The following is a 16616-nucleotide window of genomic DNA, read 5'->3' as shown; positions in this document are numbered from 1 at the left end:
GGTTGCCGGCAAAGGAGGTCAGACGTCTTGATCAAAGCGTGCGTACAGCGTATCAAAGTCCCACTTTTTCAGCTTTAGTGGCTTGGGACATGCGCAGCGGCGCGCAACCCGCTAAAGGCACAGGCTTCCTCCCATCTCATCATTCTTCGCCTCGTATTCACCGTTCCCTTCTCCCAACTGTGTCGCGTGCCCATCCTCGTTGAGCACGCGACCACCACAAAGTAGTGGTGGCGCCACTGCACAGCAACACCACGGCAGCATCACTGAAGTAGCCAAGCCCCGGGAGTAAGCACAAAAGCATTGTGACGTCAAATGCTCATTTCGTCGGGGCGCAGTTGGCCCGTAGAGGAAAGGAAGCATCGAAGCAATTGCTCGCCTAAATGCCGCCCTGTCTGGTTGGCCGTAACCGCACCTTATGACAATGCGATTCCTACAAATGCCGTCGATGCTAGTGAACTCGGTGCTCTTAACACTGCCTCTTTCTGCTTGGCACCGCAGCAGATTGACGAGGATAGGACCGTTGTTATGGTGGTAGTAATCGGATGCGGCCGATTACTCTTCCGTCCGGAAAACCACTCACAGTGCGGCCGCTCCGTACTCCGCCCCTGAGCGCGAGGAAACTTGAGCGAACGTTCGGACAACGATGGGCGGCTTTCAAGCTATTGCTTGGTCTTATAAGAGGGGGCCGCAATGTAAGCGGATTGCTTGGCAAGCAAAGGCGGTAAGGCGCGCCCATAAATAAGCATCGTCTAAAAGTACCGGTGAATCCTCCCTACCCGAAGCCCCTAACCACGTTTCAGCCCTGGCGTTTTCGTACGAGACCTAGGTTATACGAGAAACACACGTCGACGTTTGTTCACCGCATCTGACCCATCTGCATCTCGCAGAATCTTTCCTCTGATGTCAGGCAGCCAGGAACCAGACATTTCGGCCACCTTATTCCAGTAGGAAATCAAACACATCTTTGCTGCCAGCAACGGGATGAATCAAGAAGAGCAAGTCATTCCAACATTAACGTTGCTTCGACATAAACTCATTCATGCTATATGCTATTGAAGCAGCCAACATGTGTGGTTTTTCTCATGATGGGAGATACTCAAGACTGCTCAGTACTTGCATCATCGTTTCGATTCTCTTGGTCGCTATAGCCCCATCATACGAGTCCATCCTTTACAGGAAAAAAAGAACGTACATCACTGCTTGGTGAACATCTCGACCTCGGATAGTGTCGCACCCGAGACCCAGAGCGCCATGAAACCAAGAGACCTCCGACTGCAAAATCTGCAAACGCACGCTCGGAGGTGCAACGTCCAAACAGCTCCCTGAACATTTTGACATCATGTCGGTCTCCGAACGTCGTTGTGGCTTGGGCCTGGGGCTCGTGGCTGCCATGACACCCGGACACTTACCCGTCTTGGGTTGCTGAAACCTTGTCCGCATCACAACCCTAACACGCATACATGCGTCCCCGCCGATGAAGCGAGCCTCAACACTGCAATACACCTGCAGCCTGACTTGCTACATACTCTCTGACGGTTCCTGTCAGGCCAAGACTTTGGCGAGCGGATCCAGGCTTCGCTGCCTCTTTCTCGCCAGGTACGCATCTGATTGGTCGATCGCAGCGTGCGCCTCATCGCGAACATGGATTTGGCCCGGTAACGTCCATGCCAAGCACTGTCAATGCTGTCTACACAGTGGAGAGGCAGCTGTAAGTGTTCGAGACGGGTGGGGGAACAGCGTCGTCGTCACCCTGCCTAGGCGCCTAACCGCCTCAAGGCATCCTCGACATGGCGAAAACGATGCCGGGAATCCATCAAACACTACCATGTGTGGAACTGCTCCGGATGATCTGTTTGCTTCTAGGGGTATGCTCTGAGTCTCCTCCATGCCGAAGGAACCGGGCAAGGTACATATATCGCGAAACCCCGAGCCTCATAAGTTCTGCCCACTCTCACATCAAGTCGTCTTCAAACACCTACCTTCTTTTCTTCAAAGTGCCGTGCACTAGTGTTTAATTTTATTGAGCTGAGCTCTTCATTCTCTCTTTTCCTGTCGTAATAACGAAGACTCAAGTTTCATTCCTGTCCTTTTTGATTCACCCAAATCACCCATAATGAAGACGATATACCCCCTTCTCACCCTCCTTTCAGCGGCTGCTGTCGCTGCTGGCCCTCTCCCCCGGAATGTCGACATCCCGTCGAGGGTTGTGGCTCGTACCGAACACATGGGCGAGGCTGCGCCCGCTCCAGCAGTTGACCCTGCTAAGGCGGCCGCCGACGCTATGGAGTCCATGCACGTAGCGGAGGCGGAGGCCAAGGAGAAGGCGCACCAGGAAGCTGCTGCGAAGATGGAGGCCGAACATCAAGCCAAGGCTGAAGCAGAGGAGAAGGCTCATCAGGAAGCTGCGGCGAAGATGGAGGCTGAACATCAAGCGAAAGCGGAGGCAGAAGAGAAGGCTCACCAAGAATCTGCCGCTGCTATGGAAGCCATGCACGTAGCCTCCGAGATGGCCAAGGACGCCGCTCACAAGGCGTCTGCAGATGCTATGGAGTCCATGCATGTCGCGTCTGAGAAGGCTAAGGATGCCGCTCACAAGTCTTCTGCGGATGCTATGGAGGCCATGCACGTCTCTCAGGAGTTGGCCAGTATCTCAGCCGCAGCTACCACTACTGAGGAGGTTGCAGCGACAACTACAGCCGAGGCCATTACTCACGAGACTGTTGCACCGATGACCACGGCCATGGTCGAACAGCCCCCCGCTCCTATGGTCACTGAACACCCCATGCCACCTCCTGCGGCTGAGATGCCACCACCACCGCCTGCCGAGATGCCCGCACCACCTGCCGAGATGCCACCCGCTGAGATGCCACCGCCACCTGCTGAGATGCCTCCTCCAGCCGAGATGCCTGCACACGAGACTCAAGCGGCACCCGAGCATACCATGATGCCACCACCACCTGCTGCCGAGATGCCCCCACCAGCTGAGATGCCGCCTCAGGAGACTCAGGCCGCACCAGAGCACACTATGCCCCCTCCCGCTGCCGTCACTGTCGTTCCTGAAGCCCCTGCCGCCGGTAACATGTCCATGACCCACGCTGCACCACCTGCACCCATGGTCACTGAGAGTTTCTCCTTGGTGATGGGTGAGGCTGCAAACGCCACTGCTTCTGCCAACATGACCGTTTCTGCCACCGAGACCACTGCCGAACCCGCAGCTACCGAGGCACCGGGTGCAGCTGAGGAGGAGAAGAAGAAGATGGAAGAGGAGCAGAAGAAGGCTGAGGAAGAGAAGAAGGCCGCTGACGAGCAGGCGAAGCAACAAGAGGAGGCCGACAAGAAGGCCGCCGAGGAAGAGAAGAAGGCGCAAGAGGAGGCAGACAAGAAGGCTAAGGAGGAGGCGGACAAAGCTGCTAAGGAAGAGGAGAAGAAGGCCGCCGAAGAAGCTAAGGCGAAGGAACAGGCCGATGCTAAAGCCGCCGAGGAAGAGAAGAAGAAGCAGGAAGAAGCTGACAAGAAGGCAGCTGAGGAAGAGAAGAAGCAAGCCAACGAAGACGCCAAAGCCGCCGAAGAGGACAAGAAGAAGCAAGAGGAAGAGGACAAGAAGGCAGAGGAGGGTCAAGCCGAGCAGCAAGACGGAGCTGAAGCCGACGACAAGCAAGACGCCGCCCAAGAGGACGACAAGAAGGATGAAGGAGACAAGGAGGATGAGGCCGCCGACGCCGAACCCGTCGCTGCTGAAGAGCAGAAGGACGACGCCGCAGCACCAGCACCAGCCGCGGAGTCTGGCGACGCTGTCGTCGAGTATCCTGCTGGTTTCCTCACTTCATCTCGTCGCCGCGACGAGATCACCAACATGCCCGTCAAACGCGGTATGAAGGCTGTTGCGTTCTGAGTTGACTGAACGATCTCCCCGGGTTGTACCCAGGGGCGTGCATCTGGACATGCACGGGTATTAGAACATGTTTGAATATGTAGTGTTTAGAATAGATACAAGAATCGCTCATAGCATCAGCTCCATTGTCTTTGTTCTCGTGTCTACCACTACCTTCCCTTCTGTCTTGCTTCATCTACTGTCCAGCCTCGAATGAACTCAGACATATTCGCTGGCCGATCAGAGATCAGCTGAGGACCTATCTTATGCACTCTTTCTCTCACTTCTGCCTTGCTGACGTGTGTTTGCTTCTCTGATATCCGAAGGGCATCTCAACCCTGTACCTATGAGGACTAGGCATCCTTGTAGGTTTTGGACAAATGATGGGCTTTTCCATTGAGACCTGTTCCTTGATGGTAGGAGCGGCACGGATCTTCGATGAAGCGTTGGCCCATACGCTTTGTGTTGAGAGACTTGCGTCTGAATCCGGGTGAGCATACTGTGGTTGCAAACGCGGAGGTGAAGCTGTATTTGTTTGCAGCTTTGTTTGCTCTTCGAGAAAGATAGCTCTGGCTGTTGGAGCTGACATTGCCGTACCCTGGGTTTTATCACCACTTGTAACAACGTCATTACTCTCTGGGACGCTATTGTCATCGCTCTTATGGCCTCTGCGTGGACCTTGCTGACTACGGGGTCCCACCAAGTCCCATAAGCTTGCTGAGGGTCGATCCTGTTGCGGCCGACGATTCGTCGACGAAGCTTTCGACGGAGTGGTTAATGACCGTCCGATCAGCGAAGGCAGCTCTTTGGTAGGCCGGCTTGGGTGTACTGTTTTCGCTAGTCGGTTCCTCACTCTAGGGTCTGGATGAGCTGTCGCCATGTCTCGAGCAGACCTCCCTTGGGCGACAGAATCGGGGTCTGCACTATGGGCTAGCAATGCTTGAACAATCTGAAAGACATCTTGATGCACTTCCCTCTTGAGGACGCTTTCTTTACTGGCGTCAAGCGCGATGACGCTTTGGAGTGCTGAGTCGAGGTAGCTCGTTCGGTTTGGTCTTAGCCGACCTCTCATTTGAAGGAGATAGTCAACAACCATAGCGAACTTTCCGGCTGCAGCGTACTTTATGAAGTCGGCAAGTACGTCTTCCGAGACTCGAATTTTGCCGATTGATGAAAGGGGCGGCAGATGCCGCCAAATGACCTGTTCGTATTGTTTGATCACATGGGTCGGAAGCGATCGAAACTCCTCTCTGGAAGTCACCTGAAGGAGTTCTCTTATGATTGACCCGCTAATCTCCGTTGTCGAGTCTAGGCTTTGTAAAAGCAATGAAACAATGGATTCGTGTCGTTGGTGTTTAGCTACCGAGAGCATCCTGCACTTGCCTTCTACTACTGGGCTCGCACCCGCTTCTATGAGCAGTTCGACTATGCGTTCGTGACCTTGATATGCTGCAAGGAATAGTGGGGGAGATAGCCGCATCTGTGGTCCGAGTCCGTAGTCCAGATCATGGTGGAACAATGTGTGTACGTTGGCCCCGGATTGGAGGAGTAGTTCGACCATCGTCACGTCGCCGCGCCATGTAGCATATGTCAGGGGTGTTATGGTATTGGAATTCCAGTACCCACCATGATGGAAGGAATATGGATGTCGAAAGCGTGTTTCTACATCCGCACCTTTGAGTAATAGTCTTCTCATCAAACCCTTACTCTTCGTTCTCAGCGCAGACTCGAGTAGCTTGACCCCCGGTGTGCGCACCTCCTGATCCAGGATAGCGTCCATGATCAGAGAGTAGAATCGAAAGTTCGTCCGTGCAAGTCGGCTTCGATCCCTGTCGGTCAAATGTGCGACAACTTCCAAAATAAGCACATTTGGTAGCTCGGCGAGTCCAGTGAAACATGGTCGAGAATAGTCGAGAACAAATTCGCGGACTCGGTGGTTAACTTCACGCAGGTGGCGGAGGTCGGCTGGACTGAGGGGCGCAACAACATCGCAGAGAAGCTCATTCGGGAGGCTTAGTAGTCCTTGGGGTGGATGCGCCATATCGTAGGTGTGTAATAGTTTGAGGCTTCGTGAAGCAGTTCAGTAGCAGTTGCTTTGGTCGCTAACAGTAGTGATGTGAGGGAGCTTTAACAGCGCGTCTAATAGTCGAATCCACGCAGACGAGGTACTGTGGAACGTACAAGTGGTGGTGGGAGAACAGGAAGATTCCCATGAATGCAGCTGCCGTAGACCTACACGCACGGTGTAGCCCCGCTCTAGGGCTAGCGCTTGTGTTGCCTACGACAGCGCGCTTTGAAAGGGCCCTTTCTCGCGACTTTCACCCTGCTAGTGACTTCATGGTCTCCGCGTTCCACTTTACGTCACATGATAGTACGATGTAGCCCCCAATTCTCTCGATTGAGGTCTGCGAAGCGATACCTAGGTAGCTCGAATGCAGATGGCAGATGGTGGAGAAAGATCGCAGGCGGAAGGAGCTCTAGTAGAAAGTGAGAGCTCCGGAGGTTTTTGACTTGCACCTTCCCTATGAACATAAGCGAACAGTCCTCCACTTACGAACGTCCAATCACTTCGCCCCCCTCATCAGAGGTCAAACGAAAGTAAACTGTCACATTCAAGACGACTCAATCAAGAGGACAATGCAATATATTCCCAGAATGCCCATACCCATGCTACCAAATGCTAAATCGACCTGGTATCCCCAATCTTGCCCAATCCAGCCAAAAGCAAACGCCTGAAATGGAGACATCACAGCCTATCCCAAGAAAAAGTCAATCGTACATCATGAGGTAGTGCCTAGATCATGACATACAACGCCCGCCCGCCAACCGTAAAAAGAAACGCTCGTGTACCAATGACCCGGAAAATTGCTAACAAAACAAGGAGAGAAGGAAAGAAGGAAGGAAGGAGTTGAGAAGGAACGAATACACACATGAGGATTAAAAATAATACTAAAGACTCTGGTATAAAGACAAGGCGTAAAGCGAATGCACGTTGGTGGAAAGAAAGAGAAGGAAAAGGTTAATGAAGGGTCTCAATATCAAACTTTTGGTCCTTGCGAACCGTGACCTGTGGTCTTCTTGTGCTTCTGATTCTGCTTCTGATGCTCGCGTGTGTAATCAATGGTTTGGTCAAAGAAAATGGAGTGAGTGAGGTAGTCGGAGAGATCGTTTGATGCTTGTTTGGCGTCATCGTCTTCGTCGTCTTCGGCTGGTGATAGGTAATCGTCGTACGAGGGGTCTGTTGTTCGCTTATTCGATAGCTTATCCCTGGATGACGAACTGACGGTATGTGGTTTGTTGGAGGTATGTTTGGCGTCGGTCGAAACAATATCCATGGAGTCCACGGCTTTCGGCCCTGCGTACGGACTGCGTCTACTAGGCGCTCGAATGGTGGTGTTTGAGTTCTTCTCTTCTAAAGCTTTGTCTTGGACCTCTTCAACACTCAGCACGTTTGCCGGTCCAACGCTTGGTATTGGCGGAGGTGGCATCGATTTGCGCGCCTGCTTCTGCTTGTCGTCTTTACGTGGGGATGCCGGGATGGTGAATATGGGAATGGGCTCCGGCTTGATCTGCAGCTCGGCTGCACGCACGCCCTCACCAAACTTTGGGGCTCCTTTCTCATCCCAGAGTCGCTCGTCGATCCTTGCCTCGTCTTCGCTAGTGAAGTTCAGGTCCTTGATGCTCTCGTCAAGACTGTGACGTATCCGCTCGCTTTCAGACGACACCCGCTCGGGCTCTCCAAAGCCTGAATCTTGATGCATTGGCATGCGGTAGCCTTGCGCTATTGAGAAACCCGTGCCAACTCTGCGTGAAGGTTCCGGACGATCGAAAACAGAGAAGCTAGTGCTGACGCGCGACGGAGGGGAAGTATTGGAGGCGGAAGAGTCCATGGCAACGTCGTATTCCAGATTGGTGAGCACTCCAGAGGCAGGAATTTGGAATTTTCGACCTTCTTCGTAGCCCGGCGAGGCATCTGAATCTAAGTAACCTGGGTCTGGCTGTGTCTGTGCCAGTTCGTGTACGCGAGTGCTAAAGGAGGCCTTGTTCCCAAACTCTCGATGATCCTGATCAGACGATCCTTGTGCGCTGCTTCGCATGGAGTGTGGCTGGAGTCCACTAACAAATGACACGCTCAGCGGTGCGTCATCGGCTGGCCTGGCCCCAAGAAATGAATTCTCCATCTCGTTTGGTGGACTTGTAATACATATATCTTTCGGCTCTTGTGTGACAAAGTCATGGACGTCAAGGTCGGCGCATCCTCGCTGAACAAGCTTGGTATCGCCGTCAACGTAAATCTGCTCCCACCTCGTTTCTCTACTAGCTGGCAGGCTTGCAAGTTCATTTTCGAGCTCTGAGTCGTCGAGCGACATTACAGACCGGTGGCCGGGATAAGGCGAGTATTCGTTTCGTCTGTTTCTCTCGCTGATGCTCAAGGGGCCAGGGGACCGTCCACGGTCGGAGCGGTTGTTGGGAATGATGTATGAGCCAGAGGATGCGGGGTATTCTGTGCGCGGTATGTTGATTTCCTCGAATGACGACTGCTGTCTGGAGTGGCGGCGGTGTTTGGATATATCCTCGAGGTCGACTGCCGTCCTGGGGTCGATGTACTCCTTGTCGCTTCGATGTGTAGAAACACTGCTTCTTATGGCGGCCTTAGGCTTGAAGTCCCGGTCTAGTATATCGTCAGGGAATTTCTTGAGCAGGCTTGCCGCTGACGGTCTCCCTTGGGGTGAGTCACTGAGCAGGGCTCTGATAATATCGCGGAAGTACACGGGTACATCTGTATTTGGTCGATCGAGGGTGCGAGTTAGTGGTCGCTGTTGGCGCTCCGGCTCGTCTTGCAGTTCGGCCAGCGCCCACAATACCATGCCCAGTTGAAAGAGATCTGACTTGACGCCGATGTATATTGTTACACGCTGTCCGCTTTCGACCAGCCTAGCCAGCTCAGGTGACTCCCATCCGACAGGGCAACCGCGACGGTTGATATCGATGATCTTGGCGTTATCCTCGTTGTCTATGACGATGTTTGAGAGGGTGAAGTCGCCTTGCACAAATCCAGCTTCGTGAATCTCGGACAGACCCTCGACGATTTGTCGTGCCCACCGCTCACGGCGTTCCCAGGTGAGCTGACCCATGGGTTTGTATTGGCTTGTGGGCTTGAAGTCGTAGATGACGTCCACCAGCGCGCCCAACTCGGCATAGCTAATGAGTAGCCCTTTGATGAGCTCGTTCTGCTCATCGACTATGACGCCTTCGAATCTGATGACTGACTTGGATTCTTGCAGGCTGACGAGAGCATTGATCTCGTATAGAAACTCCTCGACCGCGTCTGGACCCGGGATCTCCTTCTTGATGTACGTATTGTTGTTTACGGAGACCTTGTATACGAAGCCTGAGATATGAGAGTCAAAAGAGATGGCGCTCTCTCGGAAGCGCTTGCAGTCGAGGTGTTCGATGGCTGACGTAGGCGGGTACGGGATAGCCTCGTTAATATCCTCGGTGACATGTACATGAAGACGACCGTCTGCAGTTTCGAGCTTGAGGTTTGTAACGGTGTCGTAGAACTGGATATCGGGTAGGGAATCGCGGATGGCTTCGTAAATGCGCTTGCTCTTGTCGCGTTGGTAGTGCATCGTCTTAAGATCCGCCTCGAGTGAGTCGGCCTCGAGATGCCGGTAGTCGCACGATACTGTAACTCGCCTCCATTTGGTGGGCTCCTCGGCAAAGGTGACGAAGAACTTCTCGCGGTCCGACAGGTCGCGGAAGTGCATGCTGAGGTTGAGGATCCACTTGGCTTCGAGCTCCTCCTGCAACCGTACATCGTCGATGTCTGAGCCGGAGTGATGGGAGCCGCGGTCCGAAAAGGCGTCTGCGACTTCCACTGGCGGGAGTTGTGGGGGTCCCTCGATTGTAGACATTTCGCCGGCCGACATGTAATCTTCAGGTTCTTCAATGCCATAGTCGACCTGGCGCGCGCCTGCTGGTATGTTGGAGTCGGGGCCGCCGCCAATGGTGCGCTCTATACTGGGGAATGACTCCATTTCTGGCTCTGACTCCTTCTCCTTCTCGCTGTGACTCTCGTGCGGACTAAGCACGTCTGGAGCGGACATGGACGGCACAGACATGGGCGGGGGCGAGGGGTTTCGCTTCGAGGGGACGGAGCTCTTGCGGTCTTCCGAGACAGCTCTTCGATGTTCCGTCTCAGGCACCTCGAGCAGCTTGTCTCTCTTCTCGCTCTGCATTCGCTTGAAGGTCAGGGGCCTCGGCAGACCTGGGATGACTTTTCTGCTGCCTCTCCGTCCCAGCAGTCCGCCGCTCGAATGGGGCCTCGTGATCTCCTTGCTGTCCTTGTTCTCTTTGCTCTCCTTGGTCACGCTCTCGGACATCCTGGGCTTGGTGGGCGAGGGCGGCGGCGTGTGCTCGTCCTTCTTCAGCCAGGAGCCGATCTTCTGGAAGTTGAGGCGGTCCCACATGCTCCTATGCTCGCCTACTTCGGTGCGCGCGCGCTGGCGGCTGCGACTCCTGCTTGAGTCGCCATTGTCGGCCGATAGCAGCGGCATCTCTTATCCCCCTCTGCCAGCCTTCGCGGGCGTGACGTTGGCGGGCGGGCGCGCTGCGGGGAGGTTCCTGGTCGGGATGGTTCGATACGGGTCGACTGGATTGGTGCTATCGATTTGGCGCCGACTGCATGCTGTGTCGAGGTCCTGTGTAACTGTGGCTGTCTGCGTCCATGGATCTACGTGATGCTCCGTGCCACGCCACCTGCTCGCTGCGGATTCGAGGGCTGCAGATTCTGCACGACAATCTCCGTGCTAATGACGAAAATACCGCGGTCGTCTATTGTTGACGCCCAAGCGACATGCGCCCAAATGAGCAAACGGGCCGCAGGGCACTGCACGAGGATGTCGCTGGTGAGGCTCGGCGGGGGTCTGGTCAGGAGCAGGGCGGCGACGAGTAGGCTGGCGGAGGTGTGCTAGAGGCGACGCGATGCAATGTGCGATGATGAGTCGTCCCAAGCAACATGGGATGAAGGCGACTGAGGCTGGGGGCGCGGAGCCAATGACAGCGCGCAGGCGGGCGAACGGTTGAACACCGCCTTAGCGTATCCCAGGCAAAGGCGCCAAATCACAATTCCAGAGGCGAGCTGTCGGCACCTCACACACGCCTAAGCCTTCGGTCCCAGGTGGAATTCAGCAGACGGGGAAGAATCAAATAATGCAAAGGACAAGTAAATTTTTGCAGCGCCCCCCTATGGTGGCCATGTATCTGCTGTACAGCTGGCGGTCAAGCGCCAACACCACATTGGACAGAAAAGGCCCTCTGCCTGCAGCGGCCGCAGCAGCAGAATCCCGAATCTGGTCCTCTGCCTGTCAAATCAGGCGCGACGCCGCCCTGGGTCCCGCCGTGACATAGCACCGATTCCCTAGCCATTGGCCGCCGCTCGCCTGTGGCAGCCACTCTAGCAGACCTGCGGTGAGAGTCACACATCTCACCGTCGCAGCTGGCCACGGTCAACCACCACCCGCTGCCTCTCCGACCCTTGGGAGCCGCCATATTAAATTCCTGCTCTTGCTCCCTTTGCTCTTCCCTGCCTCAGCCGCCGCCCCTCATCAATTTTCACATCACCATATAGCTAAAACCCCTCATTTGGGCCTGCGTACATTAGTCGACGCGTAGACGAGGGCAGCTACTGCACCTCATGGTACTTGCGGGAAGGTACTCCGTCGTCGCAACAGTACACGAACTGCCCCACTCACCAGCTTGCACAAGGCACGGCTCCGGCAAGCTTCGAGTAAAGCTGCTGCTGCACCTCGGAGCGATGAGGCTCGCTAATGTATCTCGATCCCTGACCTGGGTCGTACTTCCGGCTGTCTTCCCAACAACTTGAAGCCGTCCATCATGAGATGAGCATCAAGAATGAACAAAGGACTGTATACGCCTCACCCAGCCCCTTGCGCCTCTTATCATTCCCAAGCCCTGGTCTGTAGTCCCTCGCCCACTTCACCGGACCGCGCCATGCCGCGCACATCACAGCCTCCAGGACACGCCCACGGACAAGCAAAACCACCAAAACAAAAAGTGAAGCTTCCTCACCACCGAAACAGCAAAGTCTGACAACAACCTCGACTTTTCCCAACCCCTGGCTATGATTCGTTCCCTCCAGTTCGCAGTGTGCGTTGTTCACGCTCCTTACAATATATACCAGGCAACGCCCGTTGACACGTCAATGTGGTTCATGCACCAGACGAAGGAGTCGAGGGCTAACGCACACGGGCTGCGCGTAAGGCGCTGAAACATCACCACATGCATTCTTTCTTGCTAGCCACAAACGCCACGAACAGCGTTGGCATTTTCTCCTCTTCTGTTAGTCGTGTTTTAGCCCGCTGGTTTTCCAGGTGGCTTCAGACATGTGGCAGTTGCGTCACAGACTACATAGTTCCTTCCATGGCCATGCCATGCAGGCGCTGAGTGAACCAGGCGTAACGCGGCACTTGCAAAATTCGGCCGTTGAAGCTGACGACGCACTATTGCTAATCGATTGCATAGTGTAGCCGTCACGAAAATGCCCGGCGCAAATATGCGCATGGCTGGCTGCGGCATCCCACGATCCCCCCTGTGACGCGTGGTGGGGTTCGTGCATGAGGGGTAACGGAAAACCACGAGGGCTAAGGGAGGGGTTGGGGAGCTGCAGCTTGGGTGCGTAGCTACCATGCTGTCAGAAAACGGCTGAAACTTTGATTGATGAGCGTAAATGATGCTGCTTCCACAAGGTTCCTATCCATGGTGGGCTGAAGACATGCCTGGGTATAGCAGAGCTGTAGACGAAGACGGGAGTGGTAGCTAGGTACGGACCGCCCCGCTATCGGCAGCCTGTGAAAGCGGAAGAGGGCAGAAGGGATCATGCTGGATATGCTTCCTTCTTATCAACCCGCATATTGTGGTTGACGTGAGATCATCCATTTGCATCATCTGAACCTCTTTCACCCACGCGCATGCTACGCATTGAACCGCACTCTGAGAAGAGAGAATTGTTATCATTCATTACCAATGCAGTCGAATCGTTATGGCTCTATCGCCAATGCATATGCAAAAAACGCCCAAAATGCGCTGCGCTGCTGAGCACGCTATTCGCTTTATCGTACAGGTATTTCGTCCCAAGTGAGACTCGCTCAGTCGTCGTCCTCACCAGACTCCTCTTCCTCCTCTTCCTTCTTCTTTTGCTCGCGCTTCTTGCGGTCGCCCTTCTTTCCCTTGAGCTCCTTCTCCCACATCTTGTTCGCGGCGTCCTTGTCGAGATCTGGGAAGACAATGTCGAAGACTTCCTTGTACCATTGGACGGGGCGGCCTTCTATGCCTTCTTTGATGTTCTGTCATGTGTTAGCAGATAGCTTCGTTTTCATATAGAACAAGAAAACGTACCTCAGGCAACTCAAGCCAATCGCTCATGTTGTCGTGTGGGAAGATGACCGTCTTTGCGCCCGCTCTCCGTGCAGCAACAGTCTTCTCACGTAGTCCACCAATCCTCAGCACCTTGCCGGTAAGAGTCAACTCACCAGTCATGGCAACATCATCTCTGATCTTCCTGTCAAGTGCCAGACTGAGCATGCTGGTCGCCATGGTGATACCAGCGCTCGGTCCGTCCTTTGGTGTGCCACCCTCGGGGCAGTGAAGGTGTATCCTGGCGTGTTCGAAGAACTTGTTCTTGGGGAACTCGCGGGCCATGATACTCTTGGCGAACGAGTAGGCTACACTGGTCGACTCCTTCATGACGTCCCGAAGCGATCCACTGCGTTCAAGACCGGGCGATGAGGATGCTGAGAGCGCGTTCTGCACTATCGATTCTATGTAGAGCGCTGAACCGCCCATCGACGTCCATGCCAGGCCCATGGCCACACCGGGTGGCGTAAAGTCGTACAGACGATCTGATGTGAAGATGGCGGGTCCGACGTAATCCTTCAGGTTGTCCTTGGTGATGGAGACGTGCACGGAATCTGGGATCTTGAGCGCGACGCGAGGCTTCTCGGTGGTCTGCTCCTCAATGTTTTCTGGTGTCTCCTTGAGATCGCTCGTGTCCTTGTCTGACTCCTTTTGCGCAGCCTTACCCTCTTCAGTGAGCGCTGCAGCCTCGGGGAGCGCATCTTCGCCTACATCGGTAACAATCTTCAGCGCTGACTTGCGGTACACCTTCTCGATGTGCTTCTTTAGATTTCGAACACCAGACTCGCGACAGTACTTGTTGATGAGCTCAACAATCGCATCGCTCTCGAGAACGACATCGGCGTCCTTCAGCCCACTCATCTCCTTAGCTGCGGGAGACAGGTACTTCTCAGCAATGGCGATCTTCTCGTCTGAAACGTAGCCTGACAGTCGAATCACTTCCATACGGTCGAGCAAAGGTTGTGGGATCGTCTCATCCATGTTGGCTGTGCACACGAACAGAACCTTTGAAAGATCGACAGGTACATCCAGGTAGTGGTCCAAGAAGCTGTTGTTCTGCTCTGGGTCCAGCAGCTCGAGAAGTGCTGATGCTGGGTCGCCGTGGTTGCTGTTGCGTCCGATCTTGTCGACTTCGTCAATCAGAACAAGAGGATTCTCTGTTTGACATTTCTTGAGCGCTTGGATGATGCGTCCTGGTAGCGCACCAACGTACGTCCTTCGATGACCCTTGATCTCTGCTACGTCGTACATACCACCGACACTGAAGCGGTAGTACTGACGGTTCAGAGCGCGAGCAATCGACTTTCCAATCGACGTCTTACCCACACCGGGTGGACCGACCAAACACAGAATCTTTCCTTCGACTGTGCCGCGCAATTTGCCGACAGCGATGAACTCCAGAATGCGGTCCTTGACATCTTTCAGTCCGTGATGATCTTCATCCAAAACTTCTCGCGCATGCTGGATACCGAAGTTCTCTGCACTGCGCAAGCCCCAAGGTAGCTGTGTGAGCCAGTCGAGATAGTTGCGAGTAACGTTAAACTCCGAACCGTTGGGCTCAAGACCTTGTAGCTTGCTCATCTCCTCTTCGAAGACCTTCCGCACGGCTTCAGGCATAGCTAGCTTGTTAGCCTTCTCGTTGAACTTTTCAATAAGCTTGTCTTTTCCGTCCGATTCGATACCGAGCTCGCGCTTGATACCCTTCATCTGCTCCATCAACATGTACTCGCGGTGCTTCTTGGTGACTCTGGCATTAACATCGTCGGCAACCTTCTTTTGCAATTCCGCGCTAATAAGCTCCTTCTTGAGCACTTCCAAGGCCTTGCTGAGACGCTTCTCAATGTCCATCTCTTCAAGCGCATCCTGCAGTTCATGCGACTCGGCTTGTGCCACGGCGGCGGCGAAGTCAGCGAGTTTGACAGGGTCTTCCCCAACGTTCATGGTGGTATGGACAGAGAAGGTCGAGACGTGGTCGCGGAACAGCGGATTGAGCAGTGCTACTCCCTTGAACGTGTTGACAATCTCGTTGACCAGCACCTGGATTGTCTTGTTGCTCTTCAGATCGAATGGCTCTTCAACCATGTTCTCGACATCGGCAATGCTGACATTGCGACCCTTGAGGATGGTGGGTACGAGCGCTCCCTGGGCTGCCTTGGCCTCTTCGGTTGCCTCCTCGAAGCTAGCGACGACATCGCCCTTGGATTGTGTTGCGCTTGCCTCCGGCTCTGGGGTGTCCGCACTCTCGCACAGTGTGCTTTCAGCCACAGATGACTCCTCCTTCGCTTGGGGTGGCGACTTGAGACCAGTCATCTTTATGCGACGGTGCGGGTAGAGGACGCAGGTCATGGCGAAGTTGTCATCGGCACCCACGGGGAATGCGCTCGTAACCTGGCAGAATGTGCCAACGTCGTACACCTCGCTGGGATCGTGGATAACGTCCTTGTCGGCACCATCGTCCTTGAACATGAATGCACCGATGTAGGGCTGTCCTCGCTTGACCATGTCCGCAATCGCCTGTCCGACCTCCCTATCTCTAATTGTAATGGCCTTGTAGAATCCTGGGAACAGCGGACGCTTGACGAGCGGTATCGCCATGACTTGGGGGTAGACGTCGGGTATCGAAGGCTTGACGAGGGCTCGTTCGGCGCCCTTTCGCTTCTTGCCACCGCCGTCGCCGCCTGAACCGCTTCCTCCTGCTGCGCTGCCTCGCCCAGAACTCGCCTTTGGCGGTATCGGCTCGGGCGCATCGCTCTTGCCCTCGAGCTCTTCTGCTCGTTTCTGCTCCTTCAGCTTCTTGGACTCTTCTGTTTCTTCCTCCTTGGCCTCCTCCAGCGGCTCTGGTGGCGCCTTTGTATCATCTTCCTTCCGTCTACTCAATGATGTGGAGAAACTGCGGTATGCGAAGAGCGCGGCGGGCGGCGAGGAACATCGGTGGTGTGTTCGGGCGACCAGAGATGCCGTGCATTGTGCGGGGAGATGGCGCGACGAGGCTCTAGTAGTGATAGTCCTCGCATTCGATCGTGAAGCCTGACGAAGGGCCGCCCGCCACGGCAAGTTCTGTCCGTGGAACATGGTGAAATGGCGTTATGTCGGCGTGGGTGGTGGTAATACTATACAAAGAATGGAAAGAGTGCACGTGGGAATACGTGGCACTCGTAGTATGACCGGGAAATCTAAGAAGAGGGTTGGGTGGGGTGCAATGAAGGTTGACAGGTTGTAGTGGCGGCGTATGAATTGCTCAGCATCCTTCCGAATCTCGACATCATCACCGCCCAAGCTCCTCCGATAGCCCCGATGGCAAAACCTC

General features: G+C 54.6%; 3 protein-coding genes across 3 annotated transcripts; 1 reads left to right on the top strand and 2 right to left on the bottom strand.

Moving 5' to 3' along the window:
• Positions 1-2113: 2113 nt before the first annotated feature.
• Positions 2114-3892, top strand: J4E93_000019 (uncharacterized protein; the record flags this gene model as incomplete). Its single annotated transcript, XM_049337984.1, has 1 exon — positions 2114-3892. The coding sequence occupies one exon, from the start codon at positions 2114-2116 to the stop codon at positions 3890-3892; it is 1779 nt and encodes a 592-aa protein (XP_049203869.1).
• Positions 3893-6909: 3017 nt separating this feature from the next.
• On the bottom strand, positions 6910-10431 carry J4E93_000018 (uncharacterized protein; the record flags this gene model as incomplete). Its single annotated transcript, XM_049337983.1, has 1 exon — positions 6910-10431. The coding sequence occupies one exon, from the start codon at positions 10429-10431 to the stop codon at positions 6910-6912; it is 3522 nt and encodes a 1173-aa protein (XP_049203868.1).
• A 2610-nt stretch (positions 10432-13041) lies between these two features.
• Positions 13042-16381, bottom strand: PIM1 (ATP-dependent Lon protease pim1; the record flags this gene model as incomplete). Its single annotated transcript, XM_049337982.1, has 2 exons — positions 13042-13239; positions 13292-16381. The coding sequence occupies 2 exons, from the start codon at positions 16379-16381 to the stop codon at positions 13042-13044; spliced, it is 3288 nt and encodes a 1095-aa protein (XP_049203867.1).
• Between the last annotated feature and the right edge of the window lie 235 nt (positions 16382-16616).

This window comes from Alternaria ventricosa (assembly GCF_023758065.1).
Source record: "Alternaria ventricosa strain BMP 2768 chromosome Unknown scaffold_1, whole genome shotgun sequence".
Taxonomy (NCBI): Eukaryota; Fungi; Ascomycota; class Dothideomycetes; order Pleosporales; family Pleosporaceae; genus Alternaria; species Alternaria ventricosa.
The sequence above is the reverse complement of the archived record's forward strand: the minus strand, read 5'-3'. Positions and strand labels throughout refer to the sequence as shown.